At 44.9% G+C, this 21,945-nt stretch overlaps 1 protein-coding gene across 1 annotated transcript in view; it reads right to left on the reverse strand.

The window, feature by feature from the left end:
- The window catches only part of LOC141914101 (CUGBP Elav-like family member 4), a 259,996-nt gene that overhangs the window by 11,954 nt on the left and 226,097 nt on the right, over positions 1-21,945 (reverse strand). The window contains exon 6 of the mRNA XM_074805375.1: positions 15,273-15,416. Coding sequence (XP_074661476.1) covers positions 15,273-15,416 — 144 coding nt within the window. The remainder of the gene's footprint in view (positions 1-15,272; positions 15,417-21,945) is intronic.

Raw genomic sequence — 21,945 nt, forward strand, 5'->3', positions numbered from 1 at the left:
TCCCAGACATCTTCGCTTCCAACGCAAACGACAACTCTAAACCTCGCCCTCTCTCCCCTTTCTCTCTTCCTCTCTCGTCTTCTTCCTGTCTTCTTCTCTCCTCTCTCTTTCTCTCTCTCTCTCAGCCAATTCCCAGACATCTATTCTTCCATAACCATCGTTAACGACAACATCTAGGCGTCTCGCGCAGCCGCGTCGAACAGGGCCGCGCGCGTGCCCACTAATTTCCAGCGCAGATAATCGCGATCGTTGAGTGGAGTATGGGAATAAAGTTGAATACGACGACGACGACGACGACGACGACATTTTTTTCGGAGGTTGAAATTCATACCCTCGCCATCGCTTTACACACAATACGCGGCTTTACTCGCCAGAACCGGAGTATATACGCCGTTATTGCCCGCGCGTATACACGGATGTTTTACGACTTCTCGATTAACGAGCGGTCCATCGGGTCGGTCTGGCGCGTATATGAAACTATCATTTTTTTTCGGTGCGTTTACACGAGATCGTTAAAACTAATGGCTATAACGGGTCGCGTGCATTCGCCGTATCAATCTCGTCGTAATCATCGAGTCCCCGCTGTACGTCGATTCGTTTACGTATACGGTTTTTTCTATATAAAAATCCCACTTTTTCCAATGGAAATATTTTCCAGAATTATCGCATATTCTCTCGTCGCGCGTATTGATTCTATGTCAATACATATCGGATATATATATATATATATATATATATATATATATATATATATATATATATATATATATATATATATATATATATATATATATATATATATATATATATATATATATATATATATATATATATATATATATATATATATATATATACACGTTTTGCATTTGAGAAAGTGATCGTTATATGATTTTGTTGTAAATGTTACACAATAGCAAAGAATCTTACCATATTCTTAGAGGGAATTTGGGAGCGTGTTGAATTGGTTCGCAATCAAACTACTTATAGATAGTTTTGTTTCCATTACCAATCAAATGATATAGGACCGCAGTCCGAGGCAATTTTAAATCCGAAATTTTTACCTATCTAACTAACTTAAGACGGGTCTGAGCCCTTATTTGACCTATAGCTAGCGTAACAACTGATGATAGTCTAAGTTTATTTTAGATCTTTAGCCCGTCAACTCATGACCGACCAATCTAATAATTCAAGACAATACTCGTATAGGCCAAGCTCACTTCGGTTTGATGGCCAATCCGGCAATGACCATGGTTTATAAGACACCGATTTTTGTCTTAAAGCTAACGCGACATTACGAGATAAGTCTTAAGACGGACTCAAGTTACGACTATATACAGAACGTTTAAACAATATATGATAACAAAATCCATAACATTTAAATGGATTTCCGCGCGCAACGTATAACTAACGGAAAACAAGCACGACGGGTAAAGCTTTTCGAAAAATATCGACCACGCAAAATCGACTGAAGATGATAAACTTTTTCGTCGCTCGCGCGCTATTAGGAAAAACGACGAATAACTACCGCGAGTTAGCACGGCGACGTTTGAAGCGCGCTAGGAATATTAGAGAATATTACCGCAAACAAATCAATTCGTCTAAAAAAATACTTCCAATATATTAAAACAACCCGATTCTCGCAGTTTCGGGATGGTGCGCGCTGGAGGGCGTGGTTCGCGAACGAACTATTGCGAAAACGCGAACTTCGTCACGAAGTGCCGGCAGTCGTTGCCAAGGCGATATCACGACGCGCAGACGAACACAAAAAACAAACGACTTCAAAGTACGTAATGAAAATTGAGAAAAAAATTGTCAAAAATTTTCTAACGTCGTATGAAGTGTTGATGTTAGAAATAGGATAGCGTAGCATTTATTATTAGACCGAAACAAAAAATCTAGCGACGTTCGTTATATTTGAAAGGCTACGTTCGGCTTTGATGTCTGCGCATCGTCTAAATGCTTGCCAACACGCGGGGTGTGGCTGTCGGTTTGAACGGATATGGTTGATAGTATGTTTAGTTTTATCAATCGCGAAATGGAATGAAATGTATAAAGTCTTTCGACCGCGGTCCGAGTCTCGCGATGCCATCAGGTCAGCATCGTCACGAGGGAGGAACGTGGCAGAGTCTCGCGATGCCATCAGGTCAGCATCGTCACGAGGGAGGAACGTGGCAGAGTCTCGCGATGCCATCAGGCTCGAATCCGAAGTCGGAACGTGGCAGAGCCTCACTATGCCATCAGGTTTGAATCCCTGCGAGGGAGGAACGCGACAGAGCCTCGTGGTGGCATCAGGTTCGAATCGTTGCCTTCGAAGGGAGGATGTTTCGCCAGGGTTTACTGAATTTTGCTCGAACATGCAGGGCGGGCAATTTGTAAGGGGGTCAGTATAAAACAAAGCACAAACACACGGACACGAAAGTCTAGCATTAGTGATAAACAGCTAACAAGTTGATAATTCTGAAAAGCGTACACACACTGATTCAACAACGGCCCGCTAGGGGGCGTGATTTAACTACACAACGACTAGGGCCGCCCGCTATAGGGGGCGTCGTTACTCACCTGGGGATCCCTCTGCAGCTAATGGTAAAACGATAGAAAAAAGAAATACTGATTACTCGGGAAAATACAGATACAATTCTATTCGTTTCTATCGAAATCATTAATTTAGACATCGCCGACGTCTAGGTATAGTATAATAGTAATAATAATAATAATAATAATAATAATAATAATAATATTAATAATAATAATAATAATGATAATAATATTAATAATAATAATAATAATAATAATAATAATAATAATAATAATAATAATAATAATAATAATGATAATAATGTGTCTTATATAGCGCTAAATCCAGCCAGGCTGCTCAGAGCGCTTTATATTTTCGGTATTTTTACCCCGGCCAATTTTATACTCTAACATAGTATAATAGTATATCAAACATCCACGATATCGACATCGTTAACAACGACAAATTTGAGAAACCACAAAAGAAACTTATACATCGTAATCATCTAAAATCAATCTTTAAAGATGCGTTTATAGGCATTATGTCTGAACAGTCAGTCCGTCGAATGTTCAGAACTTCGATGCCAATAGATTATCAAACATTGCGAGTTTATGAATAGTTTTTTGTCTGTGGGCCACTAGTTTCGAGAGGGTGGTACGGGCTATGATCGAAAACAAAGCCGATTCGATCAAAAAGAATCGCGCGAATTTATTTTCTCGAACGCGATTGTTCGCCAATCCGCGAATCAACAACATCTCGTCAAACCTGGTAACATAATAATAACCAGCAGCGTACGAATATCTATGTACAAGCAGTGTCTCGAGATGTCGAGGTGATAAGTGGATCGCGCTTATCAGTTCTAAATAGTGACAGACAGCGAGAGAGAGAGACGAGCGATAAGACGCTTAGGGATTATCGCCCGTCGTAAAAAGAAGCCGGATTGATTGTCGCGTTTTTCTATATAGGCGAGCGCGTTGTCGACGGCCGGGGTAGTTTGCAAGTCGGGTCGCGTGCTGAGAGGTCGTTATCGCCAGACGGTCTCCCGAGACTACGCGACTGATGACAGTTATAATATTTACACCGACGGTCTGACCGAAAGTCCAGCGCGCTGCTGGTCGCCGCGAAAAAAAACCCGGTGCACACGAATTTTTAATCGGACGTTAATGACTTAGTCCGTTTTTTTCATTTCGTTGATTTCCCTGCAGTATCTAATGGCAATTTTATTTCCAGCGACTGGCAACGCCGCGATCGATTAAACGGTTCCACCTTCGGCAAGCGGGGATCCACCGGGATGTTGACTATAGGGCTGCTGCGGTTGCTCAAAAGTTGGTTAGAGTTAACCAGCGCACGAAGTTGCGACGGCTAAATGTCGGTTTTTACTATAACCTATCCACCGGCATATTTTTTAAAGTTAATAAATTACGGCGACGTTTCGACTAATTCGAAATGATCGCGTTTCGACTTATCAGTTTTCTTTAGGGATAAATGCGGGTCACCTTCGAGTATTCCTGAAGTTCCGGATATCCACATTTAGCGTCAATAAATTCTCGACGCTGTCCAACGACACCGATGACAAAGAAACGATCGGATATTATATAATCTATTTAGGAACCGACCGACACGCGCGCGCCGGCTCTAAAAGGTTCGTTAATCGGAGGTGTCGCCGTTTCAGAATAACGCTTTCAAAGTCGTTGACAGCATCCGCAGTTTATTTCGAAACTTTTTTTCCTTTGCGCGCGCGTGCACGAACGGCTATTTTTCTATCTATACACGGCGCCGGATTTAGCGTTACTATTTCTAGGCGAATCGACTTCTGAGATCGACAACCGCGTCACCGATATGTAATCGTAGACGACTAAAAGTGACGGATGAGTTGGACAAACGACAAACCGCCAGCGATAAACGACATCTGTATCAAGGAACCTATTTGTAAAGCGTCTGGTCGCTTACTGGACGGCCGCCACCTTCCGCCCGTTTATAAATCGCCCGAGTTTTCCCTGGTTTTTACGTATGTGATTACACAAAATTCCACGCGGAGTGAATCAGAGAAATTTGTAGTTTTAAAATGTTACAATGCGTTCATTTTTCATAGAATCATGTATTGATTTAGAAACTCGAGGACAATAACATTATCCCGCTCTAAGTGTTCCCTGGTTGCTTCTAGATTTTTTCTGATTCCAAAGTTTTCCAGGGATTCCAGGCCAGTGGCCACCCCAATTATGTCACGACGATATTTTCAACATTGGGAATTGTGTTCCTAAATATGAAATATTGAAATAACTCGGCAAAGTTTTCGGAGTCAACTTCCTTTGTTAGTACGGTATTATCGTATCGTCGTCATAGCGAGGGATGCGTGTTTCATTAATGGTTAAATTCGTAAGGATGAGAAAAAAAATCCGAACCGCTGGCCAAACGAGTTCGAATCGCTGCGCGTCAGACGAAATCCTAATTAAATATCTCAGCGGTCTAGCTAGAGAAGCCAGGTCTCGACGCGACGACGAGCGATAACTGGAGAATGTCAATGGGTATTTTCAAAAGGCGGATACGAACTCCAACCGAGAATCGGATAGTTCAATAAGCGCGCGCTCGTCCCCAGTCTTAATGAGGGCTCTTCGTTCGAGGATTCCGCTCGCGGCAAGCGAGTATCCGCCAGGTGTCGCTACTAGTGTACTTTCGGATTTCACCGTATGCTTAAGAAAGTTGATGCCTTGTTTCTCATTTGAGCTTAAAAATTGACCTTTTTTCTTAAATAACGAACAGGCTAACCATAATAGACCCAGCAGCTATGAACTGATTACAAATTTCATTGTAGTTTACAAAATGACCCGGTCGATTAGGAGAATCAAGATATCATTTGATTTAGCCCAAAATCTACGAATCGATTATAAAAGTTGCGCGATATTCGAACCCTAATAGATTAACCTGATTCAACTTAAAAAAAACTCACAACAGTCTTTGAACTTGAATTTAAGACTTCTAGACTGCGAGACCCGTCTGAAGCGCCGCGTCGAGCAATATCGACGTGTTTAATACGCGTCTCCTATAACGACTGAGACAGAGAGAGCTGCCTCGTTAAAATCGCTGCGGGATTTGACAAATTGAAATTAAAAACGGAGGCGGATTGAACTCGGCAATGATTGATAAATCATAGCGCGCCGTGTTGTTTAATGTAGGACTGTAGCGGAATAGATTCATCGCGTCCTTGAAGCCGTAACGAACTCGGTGTCACAGAGCGTGAAGATTATATGTGGGTGTGATTTTTGTCTGCGTTCAACGCGCGGGGCTGGCGGGAAATAGAGGTACGATGACGCGTATGAAACCGCGGAGTCTAGAGTCAAAGTGGAACTGATGGATCCGCGCTCGACCGCGTCCAGAGTTGGTTTAAACCCACGTAACTGCGGAACTGGATCCAGAGTCGAATTTAGCCGACGATATGGAACTGCGTCCGGAGTCATATTAAACCCGCTTGACTGCGGAAATGCGTCCGTAGTTGAATTAAACCCAAAGAACTGTGGAACTGGATCCAGAGCCAAATTAAACCCACACAACCATGGAACTGGATCCAGATTCACACGACACCCAAACAACTTTAGAGCCAGAATAGACAAATAAATCACCACAAAACTACGGAGATCTGAATCTAGAAAACAGTTTTACGGCGAGGGCTAAACACGGTACATTTTTTTCTCCTCACAGGTAGTCAGTCCATGCATACATAACAGTACGCATACTCTCGATGACGAAACAGACGTCTCGGCAAATCGAATTACGTTCGATCGTAGCTCGCAATACGAAGCGGAAAGCCGTACGAGAAGACGGGGCACCCATCGCCGGCCGGGGGTTAATACCGTATATGGTCTCGAGTCCGGGGGCCCCGTGTTATTAGTACTCGAGTACCTGTCCGCGTCAATTAGCTTAATTACGACGCACGCGTTCGCCATATAACGTTCGCTCACCCGGTCACCGTGGTTACGACACGGAGCGCCGGATGGAGACGAAACGTCGGGAGTAGCGGCGCATACTTCACCCCATATACACGCACAGACACACGCCGGAGCATCGAATAATTAAAGGAAGCTACCGGGCTTGATTTTATGCTAATCGTTACGCGGGTTAGATCGGCCTTGCCGGAGTCCTTCCTCGATAATGGTTTCCAGTTGAAAACCGATTAATTCGAATTTCGATTAAAATATTCTAACGCTTCTACGTCATGAATATTTTGAGGTCTAGATAACGCGCCTGTCAAGCCAATTCAACACAAATCAAGCGATTTGGAGGATTCAAAAATGCTCCACGTTGGCCTCCGACGCTCGGCGGATACGGTTCAAAGTATAGCACATTTTATAGCACCGCTTGTTTTTATTCTGACCCCTTTCAAAAATCCTGACGTCAGTCCTTGGTGACTTAATAATATGACTTAGTGACTTATCTATTTTTCTAATGTAATTCAATTCGTAAATAACGAATAATGATAATGATAAATAATAATAATGATAATAATAATAATTTAGATTATAAATACTAATAATAATAGATATCGTTCGAATACGCGCGCGATGAATCGACGACAGTTTTACAGTTTGTTTCAAAACATGGCTGAAACTGAACAGATGCCTCGCGACGACTATTTCGATATATATTACAGCCATGGACCTATCGACATCTCGACATAAGCGCGATGCACGCATTCGACTGTGTGCGCGGTTTATACTTCCATACCAATTCGGTCTCGGAGGAAATCAGGTCCGCGCGGAATTCATGCGCGCTTGTGTTGTTGTTGTGGTTGTATTGTGGTTGGTGAACGGTTATCATTAAACGAAACTCTCTCGATTTCGAATTCAGCCGAACCATCATAATACGATATGCATTTATGCATGGAATATGAGTTTACGACCGGCACTGAAAACAATAATATTCTAATGACAACAACGACGAGGGCGGTTAATTCATTGCGTACAGCTCGCGCTCTATAACCCGTCCCGATCCATTTCACGGATTGCTCCTAGACATTTGAATAACACTATAACATCGACTTCCCGCTAACTGCGTTGAATGTGTCAGCTAGTCCAGTTCAAAATTTCATGAACCTTCATAAAAAACCAAACTGTTCAGCGCTCATTTCAACCTTGAATCCGGACTAGCGCATTTAGACTTTGTTTTACTCGGAAAACTGCGCAATACAAATGACTATTATCATGAATATTGAATATTATGATTATTATAATGATTATTACTAATGTTAATATCTTTACTATTAATATTATTGATCATTATTATCATTACCTATTTTTTAAACTCTTTTTTTTCTGTCTCTATGGACCCGCACCCATTCTCTCACTCAATAAACCCTCTTCATAACCATCATCCAGCTATCTATCTCTCTATCTTTTTACCGTCTCTATGTTCCCATATCCCCCTCTCCCTTGTCGCTCTCTGCTTCTCCATCGCTACGAGTATCAACTCTGATGTTGGGTCAAGAGGTTCGACAGCGAGGCTTGTAGAATTGAATGCAGTAGATATTACAAGCCAAGGCGTACCCATAACTATAAAACTATATACAAAAAGAAAAACGTTGATTCTGATAGTCAAACGCCAGGGGTTCGGTTGGCGCTATCGGTGCCGTTAAACCTATACGGAAATCAAACAGTTGACCCCAATTATTCGACGCAATTTACAACAAGACGAATGATTCATTACGGAAACTAAGCCGGCCATCGAGCGCCCGGAATAACGGGCGGAATGTCAAACGGTTCGATTATGCCAGCCGTCGGTCGCGCAGATTGTCTCGTAATCCGGCGCAGAGCCGCGCTGATTGCGTTCTAAGCCCGGCGAATTGCCTGGCGACGACGTTTACAAATTGGCGGGGATTTCGCAGTATAGGTCCGTCCCCAACGAAGCCGCCCGCCGTCGCCGCCGAACGATTCGTCGACGCCGCTGACGCGATCCCGATTTCGTCATCATCGCCATCGCCATCATCATCATTGACGGATGGGAATATGAATCTTACTTTAGGACGGGATCAGAAGCGTAACGTGTCTGGTATTACACGCTGAATCGAACGCGCCATTACGCGGGTAATTCCTCGGTATTACGACACACGGAAAGAGGGGCTGAACGCGCTGCAGCCGCAGCCGGACAACGCGAATCCTTATCAACACGATTATTATAACATTATTAACACGATTCATCTGAAATATCACTGAATCTGAGGATGGACGGAACCGTCGATGATAGAGAGCTCAACATATTCGGGGGATTTATGTTTGGTAATGGCCGTTGTGGGATCGGTATTTGTCAGGGGATAAAAATCTTAAAGCCGAGAAGAGGGAAAACAAAACAGTCGTAGTAACTAATCATAATTTTACTGAATCGTTGAAGTTATCGAGAATGGGAAGGTCGTCATTATTAACTAATCATAATTTCGCTTCGAAAAACGTCACTGCCATCATCGTCATTATCGCCTCTGTAATCAACGCATCCTGCCAACGACATCCATCGGCACCGAGTCTGATTATGTTAATTTATTCAAATTTATCCGCGGCGCGATCGCGCGGGGAGATTTCGCGAACAAAACGTATATTTAATAAACGCGAATATGAATTACGACCCGGAATGAATTGAACTCGATGATTAATATATACATATGACTAAAAGATGGTCGCGACGGAAGCCGCGATTTCCCTGCGAGACAACGGCATAGATATGTATCTCGGTTTTTTTTAATACCCGAGACGCAGGTTGCGTTCGTAGATAAGCGAGTCGCCCGGCCGCCCTCGGGTATTGCGTCGTCGACGTTTTCGATACCAGCCGCTCGGAAATTTTTTATTCCGCTTGAAATTTATTTATTTTTTTGCCGTCAAGTAGACATTAATATGCGAAGGCGGTCGCGTGGTTTGCGTTATAAAATAACACGTTCGTGATTATCAGGCCGTCTGTATAGGTGGTCTCTCTAAGTGCCGAATAATACAAAAACACACCGTGTTTTTATAATGTTCCGTCTCAGCCGAATCGTGATCTGTTTATCGAACACGTCGTGGAAAATCAGGCGCCAGTAACAACACGCGGTTATATTGTCTTCCAACTTCGACGATTCAGTAAAATTATGATTTGTTACTAATGACGACCTTCTCGTTCTCGATAATTTCGACGATTCAGCAAAATTATAATGACGACCCTCTCATTCTCGATAACTTCAACGATTCAGTAAAATTATGATTAGTTACTAATGACGACCTTCTCATTCTCGATAACTTCAACGATTCAGCAAAATTATGATTACATGCCGATTCAGATTTCATCGCAGTATTGTCGTATTTACTACCGAGGCCCAACATTCGGCCTCTCGGCAATTATATATATATATATATATATATATATATATATATATATATATATATATATATATATATATATAGCCTTAGTTCAACATCGAACCATTAGAAAAAAGGGAAGGAAGGAAAAACAATTATCAGCGAATAAAATCTGTTTGCCAGCCGGTCGTATGTCAAAGAACACTATTTACCGGCGCGAACTGCGGGAACAATCGCCTAGCAACGTATTTTATTGCCTGCTTATTGCAGCCGTTGCGACTAATCATGCCGACATCCACGCTGAGAGAAGAGTCCGTGTCCGGGTACTTAAAAGCCCGCTTGCGACGAAAAGTTTCCTGAACAGGTAAGATGGAACGTTTTGTACTCGCTGATCTCCAGTTACAGATATGACGAGGAGAGGGGTTCACCTAGAACATAATTGTTCTACTCGCCGCTCTCCCGCTACAGCTGTGAGGAGAGAAGGCTCACCGAGAGCCTATTGCGTCTGTTCTACTCGCTGCTCTCACGCTACAGCTGTGAGCAGAGGGGGTTCACCGAGAACCTATTGCGTCTGTTCTACTCGCCGCTCTCACGCTAAAGCTGTGAGGATAGTGGGTTGGCCGAAAGAACCCACGACGCCGGTTTCTTAGCCTTGCAATCTTTCCACATTAACCAGGCAACTCGGTAATGCGCGCGGAATCATCTCCATGTAAATGACAAGCAGCGCCGTTTCAACCGTTGTATTTCCATTCTGTTCGAATTTACAATTCAAATCATATTCGTCACGCAAAACAAACGCGCCGATATACGAGAGCAATAACGAAACGGTTGCTTTTCCGGGTGGCCACTTTTATTCGACTTGTTTTTTACACGGCTTTTGCCTGACTATTCTATTCCCCGACATGCACGCGTTGTTTTTTCCATGACTTGATCCGCTAAGAATCCGATCAATTAACACAGTCGAGTACGTAAGACATCGACGGAAACTGTTTGATTTTACGCGCGATTTATAGCAATCTCAACCAGTTTACCTGACCAATCCCCTATTTTAAGCTTTTTTGAACAAATTTTCCCGAAAAATCCCCGACTAAAAAAAAAGAAATAAAGAAGAAGATTCCCTGACTTTTCCCTATGACTTCCAGGTAAGCGGACACCTTCGTCCAGTTCTGTGGAGGTGGTTGTTTCCATAACATTCTACCTCATTCTACAGTCCCGTGTACCCGACTGCGGTACATCAGACACTTAGGTTCTCGCTGAAGTTGACGACCATAGTGTTCCAGAAGCGCGCTGCGGGGATGCAGTACACGGACCCGCGTACGCAATCGAGACGAGGTCGAAGCCGAGGTTAATGCGAATTGTCGGGTTATTTCACGGTGCGTCGTTTCTGCGGTTGTTGCCGGGTCGGTTCGGTCACGGTTCACCGGCCCGCTCGCTGTGCGACGAGAACACACGCGGCCGGCTACCGCGGCGGAACTGATGCAGTTTCCATGGAAACTTATATACGAGGATAATGATGATGATGTAGAGGATTCCTACTCCAAACCTAAACCGATACCTGCCAATTGTGGATCTGTGATAATTGAGATTTCTACCGTTCTTTAGAAGGTCAAGCAACCTACCTAAAACCTATTTTTTATTGAAACTTATGGTAAGCCTTACTTTTATTGAATGAGGCACCAAATATTGTAAACAATATTGATGATAATGACAATTCTTGTAAACTTTGACACGATAGTTAGATTGAATATTGGATAAGAACCCGGTAACGGATACAATTCAAAAGAATTCTACGTTAAAAAGCGTCGTAATGCGCAATAGCGAACCCGGCGGATCTTCGACTGCCACAGTAACCTCGTCAGGCACGCGGGCCAGCATGACTCGGGTCTGGGCTGGGCCAATTTGACGCAGGCTCAAGTACGTGTCAAATTTCAGGTGGTTCAAAGTCGCAGTGATTTTAAGTTAATTGAGAAAATTTCGTTCGTGTCTTAGGATATCATAAATAAAGGTTCTCGGTGGATCCTGTAATCGCTGATGATGAGTCAACGACACGTGGGATGTCAGCGATGTCGCTGTTGCTGACGAAGATGGCGTGCATCACGCAGCGCGGTCCGCGTCAGCAGCAGCCGCAGCAGCAGCAGCCACAGCCACCGCCGCTGCCAAATAGGTTTATTAACGAGTTGATAATTAACGCCGCGCTGATGATTATATTTACGGGCGATGAAGCTCGTCGTCCGTGACAACGAACGAGACGCCGGGATTACTGGGGAAAGAAAAGATGAACTAGCGCGTGTGGAGTATATCCGATCACACGAGCCCGCGCGCGCGCGCCGGCACCGGCAGACGACTCACCCTTATTACGTCGCCGTGTTTTCTTTCTTCGGGTTCTTTTTTCTTCGATCCGTTTTACAGTCGGCTCGGTTCGAAAAGAAGCGGTCGATTCGTCGTCACCGGTTCGTATAATCTAGCGCTAATCTGGCGGATTGTTAATACCGGCACGGCAGCGGCCGTCTGCGAACAGCGATCGAGCGCGAGGAATCGGGCAGCGCGCGCTTCGGCGCTCTTTCTCAAACAGTTCGCGACACAGAGCGCGCGCCGTCTTTTCCTTGCAGCGCTGATCTTCAGCGAACATTTTAGCGGGTGTGTCCATCGCAAACCTATTGCATCTGTTCTACTCGCTGCTCTCCCGCTACAGCTGTGAGGAGAGGGGTTCACCGAGAACCTATCGCGTCTGTTCTACTCGCTGCTCTCCCGCTACAGCTGTGAGGAGAGGGGTACACCGAGAACCTATTGCGTCTGTTCTCCTCGCCGCTCTCCCGCTACAGCTGTGAGGAGAGGAGGGTTCACCGAGAACCTATTGCGTCTGTTGTTCTCGCCGCTCTCCAGCTACAGGTGCGAGGAGAGCGGTTCACCGAGAGAACCCATGCGAACCCTATTGCTACTTTCCCCACATCAAACACTGTAGCGTTGCAGCGTGGCCCGAGTTTCACTAACCGTGACGAATACAATATGTTCTTAGCGCTGTCACGAACGTCGTTCCCAGAGTCGAACAAGCGCTAACTATACATATACGTCTCGGCGCGGCAGCCAGCGGTTCTGATGCTTGTTCCGTGTTTTTTTTTTCAGTCAGCTATCGCGCGCAGTAACCGCGCCAATATATCCCCGGTTGCTGTCAACACGATTTACGTCGCAGCCGAACACGAGAAGCTAATGCAATTTACACGCGGGTTCCCGGCGGCAATTTCTCTTCGAAAAGCCGGCAATACACACACACTAACATAGACAGGCGAGTAGACACGTATACATAAGCTATACACACGACGGCGGCGACGTCGGGTACACCCGTATCTCTCCTGCTCGTTGACGAGACCACTTCTGGCATTAGCTGTCAACAGCGATGAAAGGGCGAAAGATGTGTTTATTGAGATGGGCAGACCACTGTCCAATGAACTCTGGCCGCGCGCAACGCCAGGTGCGGTTTCGCGGTCGTGACGAAAAACGGAGTTTTTTTCATATGCTGTTGTTTCAAGGCATGTCTGAGGTACCAACCTCAGGACAACTCATGGTTACACAAGACTGTTACAGTCCTATGAAACCACGCCTTCGCCGTTCAGCCGTATCTGGTGTCCTTTCTGAAAAAAATTTTCCCGGTGTACCGGTGCAAACCATGTCTCCACAAAACGGGACCTATTTCGAGAAGGGGTCGTGTCGAGGCGGCTCGCGAGAAGGGTGCAGGCGGTCGAGGAGTTCAAGTTTTGCTGCCAGACTGCATGCATTGCACATCTTTGCGACGTGTCCTTGTCGTGCGTTGCTTTGAACCACGCAGACCGCGAACCTTGTCAAACTCGCTGACGAAATCGACAAAACCGGCGAGACTCAAACCGCCGAGCCCAACCCGTGTATAGCAAAATCGGCGAACAAGGGATCGTCGAATGCTGTCGGGACTGCGCGCGCGCGGTCGCCGGGGACGGCGCCGCCGTTTTCGCCGAAAACCGACGAATTTAGGCCGGCGAATGAATACCGCTGGGGACCGGCAGCCGGGAAGCGCTCGAAAGCGTTTGGTTCGATCACGTCGAACAATTATGCAGCGTTGCGCATCTCGACGGGACCCGCAACGCTGCGATTTGTCGGAGTGTATACGATATAATAGCCGGTCCCCGGGGAGCGTGCATTAAATACAGAAACATCTAGCGGAATTATTAATGCGTGTTGTTGCCGGAGCAGCACAGCGTCGAAATACTTTCATATATAAACGCGTGTATATATATATTTATGCGTATGTGTATATGCCGAGAACGAATTTTCGAATCCGAAGCCGTTAGATTTCGAATGTTTGAATCTAATCGAAATAACGATTGACTTATGGCGAACGATGCCGTGAATTGCGAGCCAGAGCCGTTAAATTTCAAATATTCAAAATACCGGTTAATTACATACACGATGACGTGTATTCTGATGAAATCCGAATCTGAGCCGTCTAATTCGGTAAGATTTCAAATATTCAAATTTACAAAAATCAAAGATTGATTTCGTCAACTAACGACCCTTAGCCGCGCGAGCAAGGTCGCATTTTTGAAGATGATTTCAAAGATGTAGTCGAAACGTCGAACTAAGTTCAAGGAAACACGAGGATGCCTATTTCTGTTTTAGGGAGGGTTTCATAAACTCGTTACACAATACGGACTCTCGAGTGTTTCGTCAATGGTCAACGAACATAAACGAATTTACGATCATCGTTATTTACACGATTAATGAATTTTCGGAATTTTGGTCCGGCGGCTGCGACGGGAACGTCCGCCAGCACGCGTCAATTCCCACGCCGGGAACGACGACTTCTTAGATATATTCCTCGAGCGACGGAGACGCAATTTTCATTAATTCGAAGCCGTCTCGGACCTCGCGGCGGGAGATACGTCTAAGCGCGCGTGTACGTGTTTAAAGTCCGAGTAATGGTGATCGAATGAACCGTCGTCGAGAACAGATCGATTCCGGGGCTAATTACGCGCCATTGTTTGATTCGATCGACTAACGAACTCGGGTATATTCTGAATGATCGACCACGCGAGTCGACCATCAACCCGGCGCGCGGTGGTTCCAATGACACAGCTTCGAAAATGGCCGCCTCGAAGGCTCGACGTATACATGGTTGGTATTTGGGGAATGCCAGAAAGAAACCCCTCTCAAAAAGTATACTTAATTGATGAGCGATTAATTCGTAATCGAATTTCTAAGCTACCGAATATGGGCTCGATCAATCTTCATCGCAATTATAGTAGAAATTGAACGCGGAATACCGAGTAACTACTAGCGAACCTGGCGGATCCTCGATTGCCGCAGTAGCATCGGCCGTTCTCCATTCTCGACGTTCGATGGAACATAAACATATCAGAAAATGCAAACGATGAATTGAAACTTACCGAGGCATAGTCGGCGGCGCATAGGCCGACCTGCGTGTAGGCTCCGTACGCGTTGAGCTGAGACAGCGCGAACGGGTTCAGGAAACCGAGTGGTCCGGCCATTTGTTGTATGCGGCGTAGTTGACGTTCTTTTTCAGTATCGGCGAATTTGACGACCAAACTCGAGGAAGCACCCTGCAACGAGACGATAAACGGGGACATTAATATCGAGGAATTTAAGAATTTTTTTTAAAATCATTGCTGGATAAAAGAAAGTCAAAATTTGCAAATCGTTTAGACTGATCCAGCTATATTTACCAGCCCACAACACTGTGTATATGGGTCCATAATGAAATTAGACCAACACTGTGGAACTGGGTCCAGAGTCACATTAAACCTGTATACAACTGTGGAACTGGTTCCGGAGACAACCTAAACACACAACTGTGGAACTGGGTCTTCTTAAAACACCCGTGAAATATTCTAATCGGGCCATAGTCAAATAAGGCGTATCTTTAGCGGTTCCAGTTCCAAAATATGTACCATAAAAATGTATCGATTCTTAAATCTAAACAGATATCTCCAGACAACTACTGTGAAACTGGTCGAAAATCCAATTAAACCCACACAAAGAACACCAATGGCAGGGTTAGAATTCAGAGTTAAATACATGTCATGATTTATAAGACCCGGACGCACACGTCAAACGGAACGGCCTACTCGATACAAGGGGTTTGAATCGCGTTGGGGCGCGCGCAAATCTGCAAATAAAAATGATTAATTCTCGTCGGGTCGAGCGATTCGTTTTCGTCGTCGCGCAGCGCGTTCGATCAATTTATTTTTGAAATCAAATCGATTCGGATGCGATTAGTTTTTCGGATTAAATCGATTCGCGTCCGTTCCGAGCTCGAGCCGCGCGCGATGAGGATAGTTATGTAGACGTAGCTGCGGCTGCTGCAGCTGCGGCTGCTGCTGCTGCTGCTAGAATTCAATCCGATGGTCGATAAAGAGCTCGGACAGAGATTGTAGAGATTGGGGGATGTAAGAAAGAGGGAGAGAGAGGGGGAGTGAAGCGAAGTATACCGAAGTATATACGGTAGATAAAGTATATAATATGTATAGGAGAGGGGAGGGAATGAGACTCGAGCGGAAGGTGGAACAGGGATAGATAGCGAGGAGGATAGAGGGAGGGAAAGGGAGTAAGGGACGGGTTGTAAACGCTATTACGTCGGTCTAGCCCATGCTGGGGTAGAGGAGATAGAGAAAAACGATACGGTCTTTAGGCTGTGAAGGTACAGGAGAGGGGGAGAGGGCGAGAGAAAAGGATGAGAGAAGAGTGATTCTAGGTCATGAGAGGTGGGAGAAAATATGTCAAGAGAAGGGAGGGGAATAGAGGTCAAGCGAGGGAAGAGGAAGAGAGGGAGGGGGAATAGAGGTCAAGAGAGGGAAGAGGGGTGGAGGTCGTGAGAGGAAAGTCAAGATAAGGGAAGAGAAAATAGGTCAAGAGGGGGTAGGGGAAGATAGGGAATGGAAATTCGAGAGGTCAAAAGAGGGATGTAGAAAGAGGTCGAGAGAGGAAATTAGATAAAAACGAATGCCGATGTAATGGTACAGTGTATAGCGCGCGATTGAGTAACAGTAATCTGTAACGGTGAACGGTTCGTGTATAACTCGTCCATCATTTCGCGTGAAGGGTAGATTGTCGTGTATTCGAGAGCGAGCGGGCGAGTGAGTCACCGACCCGAGACAACAGCCATCGCAGAGAACTGCCGTATAATTAAAAGACGCGGGGGTCTCCGAAGAGGCCATCAGGAAAACAGTCGAACTGCAGCAGCGCCGAAGCTAGGAAAACATCGGTGCTGAATATAGTAACGACCTATCGAAATATTTCAATTCGAGTGCGGCGAAAATTCTTATCTTAAACACGACTGAAGGAAATGCTTTTTCGCTTTAAGTGATGAATGTCGCTAAAACTAATTCTGTTAATTCGACCGATCCATCCTTAACTATATATCTGTACTTCGCGATTTCAAAATCAAACACCACTGTTACGTTCCCGCAGGTGAGTGGGTGGTTTTATCTATAAGAGACAAGTCGCCGAATGAAAATCAGATCAACCACTTATACGAATATTGGGATACCACAAGCTTACAGAAAGGTATGTTATTTTCTTAACCCTGACAAAAGTTACGCGGTGGTCAAGAGCAAAGCTATTGCGTGTTCTTTCGTAAAGTATCGATAAAATACACGAAAAATTAGATATGTATTTAAGATCAAGACTAGTCTAAGACCATTTAAGTTATACAAACAAATCTAACAACTTAAGACCAGTCTTGAAAGTAAAAGACAATTTTTCGACTTAAGTCTCGACCGTGGAACCGGCTCCATGGATTTTAACATCATCCCGATAGTTCGAGCTATATTTCCGTGTTTTATCTAAATATGCCCTAAAAATGGCTAGAATCCCAGACCACTGATAAGCAACGCACACGCGAGCTTACTTAAATATACAGCAGCCACGAGGGCGCTGACTGTTTGATGATCGTGAGAGTCTTATCGAACGCACTTACCCGCGCTCTCTTCATGATCCCTAATAAATCTAATTTCGTTGATTCGGGATTCGATTTTTGCGCCAACGAAGTTACGACTGACGACGACGACGACGACGATGGCGAGGACGCGGCGCGCGCGAATCAGCGGACCCGCCTTGAGACGTTCGCCGAGCTAGCGCCAACCGCCGCGGTCGAGGTCGCATTATAGCAAATGAGGCTAATCATCTGGAAGCGTGTTAACATCGGTAAAGGTCGTATAGGATTTACAAGTAAGTTCCTCCTTCGAAAAAATTCCGCGGAAGATAGACCCCATACCGTTGCAAGACGGCCTACTCCTAAATCACGACATCGTCGAAATGCTTGCTATATACAGTCTGCTCCGGATCGAAAGGTTCTTCCGTAAAAGATGGCCGCTTTTAAATCTCCCTATTGCCAGCGATAGATAGATATATCTTTGAAAGATAACTTAGATTCAACTTTCATATCATCAAATTGCTTAGTATAACTATATATCCGATTCTTCCGTAATAGATGGCTGCAACTTGGATCAACCTAGGACATCATCGAATCACCATGAATTCTACCTCGCATCCAAAAAACATAGCTGTGAATAATCTTCGATTCGGTGATGTCGTAAGATGATTAAGGGACTATACATCGGTATCTGACAATGCCGGATTTGGGGAGGCGTCGGCCTCGTCTTTTCAACTCATAAGATTAATTACCGCGATATCAATTTAATGATGTCATAGGGGTGATCGTTGTGATCGTTTTTACGATCGCGGCCGTATTACCCGCATCAGCGCGTCGATTCGATGACGTCATTGGGTGATTGATGGTGTCCGCGATTTGAGCTCGCTCGCTCCGATCGGTAGCGTGTTTGCTCACGAAGCGAAGGTCGACAAACTCAGGGCGAAAGCGATCGAATTTCTGCGCGTAAAACAAACGACGACGAGCGATCGACGATCTCGGAGAAAAGTAATCAAATTTCTGCCGTCCCCGTGTCGCGTGTATATAGACTGAGTTCGTCGATTAAGGGACGCATCATTCAGCGGAGACGATGACGAAGTTGACGAAGCCTGCAAAAATTCGAATCAAGACGCGAGGTTTGATTTTCGACGGCGTCGTTGATTATCCTCTAAGTAACGACGCGCGGAGGTGAGCCGGCGATCTCTTTTCCATCCCTCGCTCTCTGTCTCTGTCATCTGTCTCAAAAATGAAATTGAATTTCCGATGATTTGGATTCGAAGTCCCGTCATTATACGAGCGGGAGATATTCTCGTCGAAAGCGGCGGTGCTGTGGGGGTTAAATGAGATGTCGCTGTTTCGTGTCAGGAATTCGACGTCGACATTGGAGGCTCGCAGAGCCAGACCCCCAGAGTTTTCGAAACAATTCAGTTTCGAAATTAGTTTACACGACTAGGGCGTGTCAAATAACGAGTAGATTATTCGAATTCCTCGTGACTCAGTCTCTTACTGTGGTGAAATTCTACCCCGAGTTGGTATCAAATACCGAGTAAGAGTTTGTGAAATACAGTAGACTCTGTCTCTTACTGCGGTTAAGTTAAGACTGGTAAAATTCTACCCCGGGTTGGTGTCAAATATTGAGTAAGAGTTTGTGAAATACAGTAGACTATGTCTCTTACTGCGGTAAAGTTAAGACTGGTAAAATTCTACCCCGGGTTGGTGTCAAATACTGAGTAAGAGTTTGTGAAATACAGTAGACTCTGTCTCTTACTGTGGTTAATTTAAGTCTGGAAAATTCTATTTATTCTGGATGCGAATATCAAGTAAGAGTTCATAAAATTTTGATGTCAAAATACCGAGTTTGAGAAATAGAGTAGACTCTGTCCCTGACGCCTCGATAAACTGGTAAAATTTCACCACGAGTTGTATATACACGCGTGATGCATATAAATCGATAAACGATCGATAATCGATAACCAATCGAAAAACGATCGATACCCGATCGAGCAGGTGATGACAGAAACTCGCTTCGTGTTTATGTATATATTACAATGCATCTCGGATTTATCGGGTGTCGCTAAGAGTATTGGTTCGAAGCGATAACACAACAAAGCATCTCGGCGAAACCGATCGAAATGGCGGAATTCGTTTAAAACGCGCGCGATCGACCCGAATTCGACAAGACAATAAATAAATAAGTCGATATATTCGAACGCGCGCCGTCTCAAAGGGATGACCGGTTTCGTCGCGGCACATTTAAATACGAAGGGAATGGAATCGATTTGAAATCTGTAGTATTGGATTGTCGAAGCCAAAGATCGAATTACTGCGCTGAAATGGTAATTAACAGTCGGCTTACGAGAAACAAGGAGAAAGGTGTTTGGCAAGGCTGTGTTATAAGGCATACGCTTTTGTGTTCGGCCGATCAGTAGCCAGGAGATTCACGATATCAGCGCAAATCCTAGTGGGTTCTGTTTCGCATCAAAAGCGTGCCGATAAGACGTCTAATGTCTGGTGTTTGAAGTTAATTTTTGATTAAAAATGTCTCGGGTGAAGTACCGAACACAAATGAATTTTTGACGATCGGTTTACTTTTTGAAAACGTTCTCAGAAACTGTGTCTGATGTCTGCGGTGTTTGCAGTGTTGCTTTTCAATTATTAGTGTCTCAGGTGAAGTTCTGAGCACGTGTGTGAGGATTGACGATAGCGAGAATCGAATGTCCGGGGACGAACCCCGGCGATACGAGTCGACTTGAAAGTTTTCGAAAACGGAAAGACAGCGCGAATCTTGATTTAGATCGTGAGATGAAAGGAGTTGAAATTGGCCCCGTTGAGACCAATTAAATCGCTACCCAAATGTACCGCTGCAACTGTATACTAATGTATACGCTGTGAGTTACATCGCACGCGGTGCGCAACACAAGACGATTTTTTTTCCAAAATCAAAGAGTCCGATCGCTGATTAACATCGACGATAAAAAAGAGCCATCGGAAGAAATGAGTATACGACAAGAAGTCCCGCCGTTGTGAGACCAATTAAATTCGAATGTATACCCGCGCCGCGTTTGCGTCGCGAATTTTCATCAAATTCAAAGATCAAGCGATCGAACGACGATAAATCGACAACGGAATGGACTGGTAATGAAAGGAGTGCGGCAAGGTTCTGTTCTGATGCCAATTATGTATATACGTATATTATTATCTGTTTCGATACGCGAGGGTTGATACCGTTCAAAAGTCGAAGGCGGCAGATTCTCAAGATGCTGAGTTCAAATCCCTGGTTGTCGATGGACGAACGCGGTAGAGTCTCCGGACGCCGTCGTAGGTTCGAATCCCGACGAGGGTCGAACGGATTAGAGGTACGCCTATGCGGAATACAGGTCGCCGAAACCGTCTAGATCGAAGAGAAGCCGTCGCTCCGACAGTGACAGCGGTGACGATGCAATCCGAATGATTCCCGCTCGCTGCAGATCGATGACGTCGACGCCTAATGAGGCGTAGTATCAAAATCGCTGCACAAGAGATAAACCGAAAATCGATAATCGGTATGCTGGTTTACGATTGAATAGGGGGACGGGGGTGGGAGGGGGTTAGAAGGGCGTCATTGTCACCGGGACAGAGGCGCAGCTGTACATCAGAGGTGGGTACGAACAAAAGAAGCTTTATTGGGCATTTACAAACAACAGAATCCTGTACACGCAAAAGCGAAGTATCAAACTTCAATTACGGTAGGGATTAAGCTAAATCGAATATTCGTAATGCAACTCACGGTTAGAAAAGATCGATAAAAGCGAACACGATATAAAGTAAGCCATAAACGTTATCATAACGAGATGTACGCGTGAGCGTGTGTACCATTTCCACAGGGCCACACCTATTTCTGTTACAATGGATGGGAAATAGACAATGCGACAGTGATATAGATGCATTGACTCCCTCGTCAGCTGTACCAGTCATTGTGCGTTAGTTTTTAGGGTAAACTTTGGCACGTTTCAATTCAATGTATTTCCTAGATACATTAGTGAAATTTGAATTCGGGTTTAAACCGTCTGTCGATGGCATGTGGTGGCACCGCGAGATTCAGCCACGTTCCTCCCTCGCAGGGATTCGAACCTGATGGCATCTCGCCTGACGTTCATCCCTCGCAGGGATTCGAACCTGATGGCATCGCCTGACTCCCACGTTCCTTCCTCGCAGGGAATCGA

Source organism: Tubulanus polymorphus, chromosome 12 (genome assembly GCF_964204645.1).
Source record: "Tubulanus polymorphus chromosome 12, tnTubPoly1.2, whole genome shotgun sequence".
In the NCBI taxonomy this organism is placed as follows: Eukaryota; Metazoa; Nemertea; class Palaeonemertea; order Tubulaniformes; family Tubulanidae; genus Tubulanus; species Tubulanus polymorphus.